At 41.3% G+C, this 8120-nt stretch overlaps 1 protein-coding gene across 1 annotated transcript in view; it reads left to right on the top strand.

The window, feature by feature from the left end:
• The first annotated feature begins 206 nt into the window (after nt 1–206).
• The window catches only part of PIEZO2 (piezo type mechanosensitive ion channel component 2), a 453866-nt gene continuing 445952 nt past the window's right edge, over nt 207–8120 (top strand). The window contains exon 1 of the mRNA XM_073331610.1: nt 207–536. Within this exon, the coding sequence (XP_073187711.1) occupies nt 473–536 (64 nt within the window). The 5' untranslated portion in view covers nt 207–472. The remainder of the gene's footprint in view (nt 537–8120) is intronic.

The raw sequence follows: 8120 nt of genomic DNA, 5'->3' as shown, positions 1-8120 counted from the left end.
GCTGGAGTCCTTAGTGTGTCTGGGAATCTGTGAATTGTGACTCACATCGCTCCTCGGATATATAAACAGAGAGCGAGCGAGCGAGCGAGAGCAAAGCCTTTGGTATATAACAGAACCGATCGAGTGCGATTTAATTTTAAAATGCTGGTTCTCCTTTCTTGATGTGGAGCACAACAAAATGGTTCTCCAGTAAGAAGAAGAAAAAAAGGCTTCTCTAAGAAACCGTGCGTCTTGCAACTGAAGTCACCAGAAATCCAGCTGCTTCGGTATTTAATGGGCTCTTCCAAAGGTGTTAAGGGACTTGTGAGAAATCTGCAGCAGGTCGAGAAAATCCGGTGAAAGACCATGCTAAACTGCATTAGCGCTGTGCAAGGGTGGACCTAAAAGTTATGAAGTGGTACCTGTCGTAACAGCAAGCAAATATTGTTCTCATTTCTTGAATCAAGACTCGAACTAGTCAGATCTCCAAGCAATGGCAACAGAAGTGGTGTGTGGATTGATCTTCAGATTGCTACTTCCAATATGTCTAGTAGCTGGTACGTGAATTTTGCTTTGAGTGTGTGTGGCGGGAGGAGAGGGCGTTAATTTTAAATTATTGTTCTTATCTGCAGCTACTCCAAAGGTATCCATATCATTGTAAAACTGCTTTACTTTTCTGAACGCCTTACCTTTAAAATGAAATCGTGTTTCTTTGGCAATCGTTGTTCTAGAAATGCAGCCATCGGTGTATTACCTCCTCTTTTTTCTTAAGATGCTCTGTGCATGGGCTTCAGAAATCCCCTCTGCGTTTTTCTGTATGCTTTTGATTCTGGAATTACTTTTTCCCCACAAACTTTCATGTCTGCAGCTCATTGACACCTAATTTACATTTTTCTACTGGACAGGCTAGAGGCAGTTTACAACTAATTCAAGATACCCCACGTGTATTTGATTTCATGCAATATGCGAGGATAATAATCGTGGCTGTATCACTGGCACTGAACTGGTCAAGTGAAATACTGTACAGTACTCTGCGATTTGCACAGCTCTTTACATAACCTTGTATCATTTTACTCGAAAATTCTAGTGTATAAAAATCTGTACTTTCCTTCCCCATCCCAACAGACGCTGCAAAAATATTAATAAGATATTTTCTCGTTCTAGGCATTTTATATTTTCCTTTTTGTTGAATTCAGTATCCTTTGAAAAAGTAAATTATTTTTAGATTTAAAATAACAGGAATTGATGTTTGAGATAGAGGTAGATGACTAATTTGTTTAATGGGTTCTGAGAAAATTTAATTATTAAATCATTTTACTAACAGGCAGCTACCTAAAAATGAATTATTTGGGGATTTAGAAGTGTAATGAACAGCTATTGGTGGATGGGTTAGTGTCCTCCTCTTAATCTGCAAATAAAACTTTGAATAAACTCACGATTACGGTTTAGATAGAACTGAAAAAGCTAACCTCAATCTACCAAAAAAGAAAGAGATTTAAGATGATAAACCAAGCACGAGTTAATGAATGAGACAAATCTCGGAAATGGTGTTTTGATTTAGCCTTGATTAATTAATTTACCATCAATTGCCTAAATGTATGCGACAGATTTTATTTAAACTACAAAAATATAGTGGGACTGAAACGTCACCAGGATTTTCGTGGTATTCATACCAAAAATGCACTTCAGTATTACCAATGGTCTCTTTAATATTTTACTGTATTTTGCCCACGGCAAATAGATATGTGTATAGGCTGGGGTAAATCCATTTAAGGTATGAGTAGACCACGTTTCAAAGGTAATGTGACATTCTGCACAGCCCGGAGCTCTGCAGTTACACATCCAGTTTAGGCACTGCGCCGCGTTTTGAAGAATTATGTCCAACAGCAGGACGTGAACAGCTTGTTCTCTAAAGTTCACTGTGGATCTGACAGGCAGTCGCTTGTTTTACCTTTTTGCCAGCTGTGCGATCATAAGGCATGGGCACATCGGACTAGGGCACTAGGAGGAGGACTTTAATGTCCTGCTTCAAAAATACTTAGGATTCAGGTGCGGGGAAACGGAGAAGTTTTGCGGAGGACTGTAACTCCGGATTGCCGCACGGGATCTGTTAAAACACCTCCGCATAACTGAGGAGGGGGGTAAATCGTTGCAAATTCATAGCGCGGCGAGATGCCGCAGCAGTCAGACCGCTTTCTGCTTTCCGAAGCGCATCGACTGTGTTTTCAAAGGGGGGCGGAGGGACAGGAGACGGACCGTTAGAAAGAGACAATTACCCACCCCAGGCAAACCTCCAGCACCCCTACAGGGCAGCTCCCGTTTACAGCCTCTGACCGTGTCCAAATACAACCACGCCCTGGACGATCCAGGGCAGGAGGTGCGCGAGAGAGCTCCCCACGACCCGGTGGAGAAGAGGCGCGCCTGTAGGCACACGCCCCCCCGCCCCAGCTTTAGCGGCGCAGAAGAAAGCTCCGCGCAGCTTCCCTGCCTGCAGCAGGCGCGAGCTGCGCGGGCGAGGGAGGCTCCCGGGGGTTCGCTGCTGCCGCCCAAGGAGCGCGCGCGGCGGCAGCGTTTGCGCGGGACTCAGTTGGATCTCGACGAGCTCCCGCTTTGGGTCCCAGTGGCGGGGGAGGGGGGTCCCCAGTGCCCGCAGCTGCCAACGCCCCCGCCTCGCCTCCAGCTGAGTCTCCCTCGGGACTAAGGGGCTGATCTCTCGGTGCCTCCCAGGAGGTTATAACCCTCCGAGGTTAACGGGCTAACCAGTCCCCCGGCATTGCAATTAACACCCCTCTCAGCTGGGTAGCAATGGCTTTGCTGGGAGTCAGCCCCTTGTTCCACCCCCAGCGGCTCGGGGTTGCAGAGAAACCTGCCGTAGGGCAGCAGCTTTGCCCAGCCAGCACGACGGCCCCCTCCTCCCCCCTTTTCGTTTCCTGTTGCAGTCAGTGATGGGCCCCGCACGTGGGAGGGGCCTGTGCTCCTACAGGGAGCAGAGAGTCTGGGCGGGGGGGAAGGGACCATGCAGGAGGCTGAGCCGAGCAGGTGCAGCCCCAGGGTCCCTGCCGCCGCCCCCCCCCCCCCCCAGACTTCGTGAATCCCGGTGATGTTGAACTCCTCAGACTTTCCCGCTAATTGTTCTGGTTGCTCAGCGGAGCCGCTCCCACGTATTGGGCCAGCAACTGTTCAAAGAGCGAGATGAGATTCTCAAGGTTAGTGGATGGGTTCCAGCGCCTGATCCTCCCGAAGCCTCCCCCACCAAACACTCAGGCAGCTTTCCCCACCTTTTGTCAACGGGGGGGGGGGGGGGGGAGTGGGGAGGTCGCACAGAGCTACCTGCTGTTGGGAGCTGGTTTTATTATTTTATTTTATATCTAGGAAATGTGGTCTTAAATGCACCTGAAGCAAAGCACTCCTCTTCAGAAGAAGAAGGGATCCTGCTACCATGCCCCTCCTCTGACTAATGGTGAAGGTTTCAAATTCTCCCACAAAGTGCACTATTTCTGCTCCTCACCACAGTATCAGCTAGATCACCACAATTGTGCTTCGTCTGATCTATGAGTGAGGGGAGCCCTAGGCCTCCAATTCCCTTGGTGCTAACCCCCCACTCCCCCCACAGGGCCTGGGTCTCCACTGCCTCCCACCTAGTGCTGTCCTTCATGCCTGTGAAAAGTGAGTGTAAGATGTAGTCAAACTGGTTTTAGGTTTCAGAGTGGTAGCCGTGTTCGTCTGTATCACAAAAACAACGAGGCATCCTTGTGGCATCTTAGAGACTATATGTTAGTTTCTCAAGTGCCACAAGGACTCCTTGTTGTTCAAACTGGTTTTGACATTCACTTCCCTTTGCACAGGTATACATGTCCACATGTGGCACAAGGCACTGGAAAATCAGCCATGTAATCTTCTGTTTCAGTGTTCACAGAGGGCCTTAGCTGCTCAAGGGCCAACCCTGTCTTTGAGATCTTCATGTTTAGTCAAGACGGCCTCAAAGACCTCAGTGAAGTGTGAACACATTTCCCTTACTTCTATATATTCGCTGTAGATAATGTTAGAAATGTGTATGTACACATACATCAGAGTGATATGACAGTCTTTGGAGAATATTGTGAAGACAGAATGGTGGCCGCACTTATGTGTGCTATATACAAGTGATCCTTGGAGTGCAAAAGAAGAACTAGCAGAAAAGTTATACTGCAAGTTTGGGGGAGAGGAATAAACTGATATAATAATGGAAACTTCATATATGCACAGAGCAGCCATTCCGACACAGTAACATTAACCCTCGCATTGAAATGATGACATTCTGTTGGTCTGGTTTTGCTACCCTCTTTGCATCATGTGTTCTGAATAGATTTGTCTCAGAATCATTTTGCCATCATAATTTTTGGTAACTTGTAATGAAAACGTGCCTTACTATTGTAGCAGTATCTCAACAGATGTGAATTGACATTGTCATGAGAAGTTCTAATAGTTATATATCTCATTCAGCTACAAGGGAAAAATGTCCAAATAAAAATGTAAGGCATGATTTTTGGATTTCAGGTAGTGGAAAGTTTTTTAGATCCCAGTTTTTGGATCCAGTGATCTTGCTCAGTTGGAGATGAGGAAGTACATTAAATAGGATATTAGCTTGGTGCCTTAAAACAGACTTTTTAACCCACACATCTGGAGTTGAAGGGCGAGTGTGCTGTGACTCATTGTGCCTCCTAGCCCAATCTAAGCAGTACTTGTACAGTTATACAAAAAGGAGGAAAATAGTTTGTTCTCTTAATCAATATTTAACTGTTGCATGGTTAGATAAGCTGGATTTATTGATTTTTCATAATAGAGTAGTGTGAAACTTGCTTATCTGATTACATGTATTGCTGTCAAAAATATAATCTAAATAGATTGAGGAAATAACATAACAGATGCACCAAATTGTTAGTGGTTATATATTTAAAACATTTGCATAATAAGTTGAAAAATTAGTGTTATCTAACTTTACTTTTTTTAAAACGTATATACACTGCTGCAATGTTTGAGTGTCTCCCATGTATTAAATAGTATTATGTATTAGTGTAATTAATATTTTGGGGGCAAGGACAGCAATGCCAAAACCAGTGTGTTGCACCGTGCACATAAGTCCAAATATTTTCAGGGGAAAAGAATAACTTGTGTTTTTCTTGTTGTTGTGTTTGTTTGTTTTCTAAAGAGTTGGTGATTTGTATATAGTAGTATTTATTTCATTTGTTTGTCTTAGATACATATTAGATACAAAATTCTCATTAAAGACAAGAATCTCAAAGATGAAAATGAAAGATTTTTGGATGGTGAAACCTCTGATGCAGCCATATCTGTGTGTCACTACTAATTTGCCATAATATGCCTTTGGCCTGTGAAGTGTTGCAACACTTCTGTATAGTATGGCAGATTTGGATACAAGGTAACTCATTGTAACCCCAAAGATTTCAAACTTTCCTCAGAGTTAAGTGCAATATTCTATAGTAAGAGACTGTTCATATGATATTTTATTGTATAATGTTACTAGTGTTTAAAATAATCAGGAAAAGGAAAATGAGAACCCATGGCATCGGCACTGAAAATGCATAATTGTTTAATTCTGCCAACTATCTTGGAATCAGCATAAAATGGTTATTTTATATTGCAAGTTAATTTGTTATATACAGAATGTTGTTTCTCTCTCTCTCTCCCTCTCTCTCTGCAGTAAGACCTCAGAATTTTTAAGAGGCTAATTATGAAATTAACCTTGTGCTAATTAATTTGTCTAAAACATCTCAGTCTAAAAACCACAAAATTGAAAGTGATGTAAACCACAGTTTTCTCTGTTTTGCTTCCAATTGCTTTACTTTGCGCACACTTAATTAGTTTTGTAGAAAATAAAATAATCTGGTTTCCAGTGGGATGCTGAAGGAACCTACCTAGAGAAATCAGCTTTCTTTGGTTTTAGCTAATTCTGTGGGATTAGGTGTGTGCCCTTGCTCGCTCACACACGTGCGCTCACTCTCTTGCTAAAATAATACGTTAGATGTGGCTGAATCATTTTGGATAAATTATAATTCTACACTTTTGGGTTCTGGTCAGGATGAAAAGTGTAAGTCTCTGAAAAGCTGCTAAAATGTCAGTTTTTGTGATATTATTGGTGTGACCAAAAGCAAGAATGTCTGTAAATCATTCTGTCAGGTCTTGTAGACCCAAGAGGGTCAGATTTTTTCAGTTAGGCATTACTGGTTGTTTATCCAAACCAAACCTCTTAACTTTGGGAGTTTCCCCTCTAATTAACATAAATTATGTTCCATAATTTTGTTACAATTCTCATTCTACATTCAAATAATCATGGAGACTCATTATAATGATTTTTTGAAGATTATTTATTTTTTCAGTATGTGAAGATAACATTGTGGGTAACCATGTCAAAAGTGCTTAAATCCTCTTTTCAGAATTGACTTAGGAACATGGACAATGGGATATCTCACCTCTGAAAATGGGACTTAAATTCCTAAATCACCTAGGCAGTCTTGGAAATTTTATCCTATAGCTTCATTTTGCTTTGATGACAACGGAACCACATAGAACAAGTTGCTATTGAGTTATTCATATTGTTCCTGTAGTTGCTAAAATGATTTAATAGTCTGTGTTAACAAGTGTTTCAGAATACAACGATCCCTTATGAGACCATCTGTTTATTACTCCTTGGGTTACCCTAAAAGAAATATGGAGAAAGTCTAGAAAATTTTGATATGATTGAGGCAAGTCAATGGACCATGTCATGCCATTAATTTATATACAGTACTTCCCACTACTTTGAATGAGAATAGCTGTTGAAAATTGGATTGTACGGTATGTTGTGCTTTGAAGATAAAATTATATAAATGCAAACCTGTGAAGGTAATGTTAAAAAGTCAAGATGATTGCAAAACAGTTCTTACGCATTACTGTTCATAGCATCATAGTTATGATATTAAGATGATGTCAGTGATGACATGCTGTGAAGATAACAACAAAATATTTCAAAGCTACAGTGAACTTTAAATTGTGAAAATGATAGCACTGCTAGTTATTCCATAGTCACCTTGGTAAAGAAAAATCCAGATATTAAGAAAAGAACTATTCATTTTATTGCCATTACAGTGACACATAATAGCAATAAAATCATTTTTGATGTACCAAGGAAGGGCAGGGAAGATTCATAGATACTAAGGTCAGAAGGGATCATTATGATCATCTAGTCTGACCTCCTGTACAACGCAGGCCACAAAATTTTACCCATCCACTCCTGCGAAAAACCTCTCACCTATGTCTGAGCTATTGAAGTCCTCAAATCATTGTTTAAAGACTTCAAGGGCAGGGAAGAGAGAGACATAATTGTCATTCTTTTTATTGTTGGGAGGTGCTCACATAGTCTGGTGATGGATGCCAACGTAAAAACTCAGCTTGACAGTATACACACACCTTCCACGTAACTCCTTCTTTAACATAGTCTTCTTGTAACACTTTAAAACTTACTTTTGGGTTTTTCCCAGCACACCCATAAATTGTATTAATCAGATCAACAGAAAATATTGAGGAACTTAAGTAGCATAAGAAAGATATGACACTGAGAAGCCACTTCAGCCAAACTGCATGTGAGACCCTAAAATGTATGTTTGGTTTGTTTTTGTTTTAAGCTTCAACACCGATGGGGCTAATCCTGCTTCAGTTAAATCAGTGGGAGTTTTGTCATTGATTTTAATGGGAGCAGGTTCAAGCCTTGGGTTAAGCTAGCAATGAAAATAAATATATATTTCTGTAGCCTTGCTGGGGCAATATTTCTTCAACGCTGTGAAAAGAGCAAAATTGCTTTAAATCTGCATTACTTTTATTTTAGAGTAATGAAAAGCCAAACATAAGAAAAACTAACAAAATATCCATGGAAGAGAGTATATTGTGGTGGTCGTGATATAACAGCCATCTTGAATTTGCTCACAACATTGCCTCCCAGCATGCCCTTTCAATTAAAGGTGCAGCACACACACGTGATAGAATCATTACCTCTCCCTTACAGTTACATTGCTACACACACACCACAGTTATTAATCCCTAAATATTTAATAAATTCTACCCAACTTCCATCTCATTTAGAAGATTAAAATAGGCCAAGTAGATCC

Source organism: Lepidochelys kempii, chromosome 2, assembly GCF_965140265.1.
Source record: "Lepidochelys kempii isolate rLepKem1 chromosome 2, rLepKem1.hap2, whole genome shotgun sequence".
Lineage (NCBI taxonomy): Eukaryota > Metazoa > Chordata > Testudines > Cheloniidae > Lepidochelys > Lepidochelys kempii.
The sequence above is the reverse complement of the archived record's forward strand: the minus strand, read 5'-3'. Positions and strand labels throughout refer to the sequence as shown.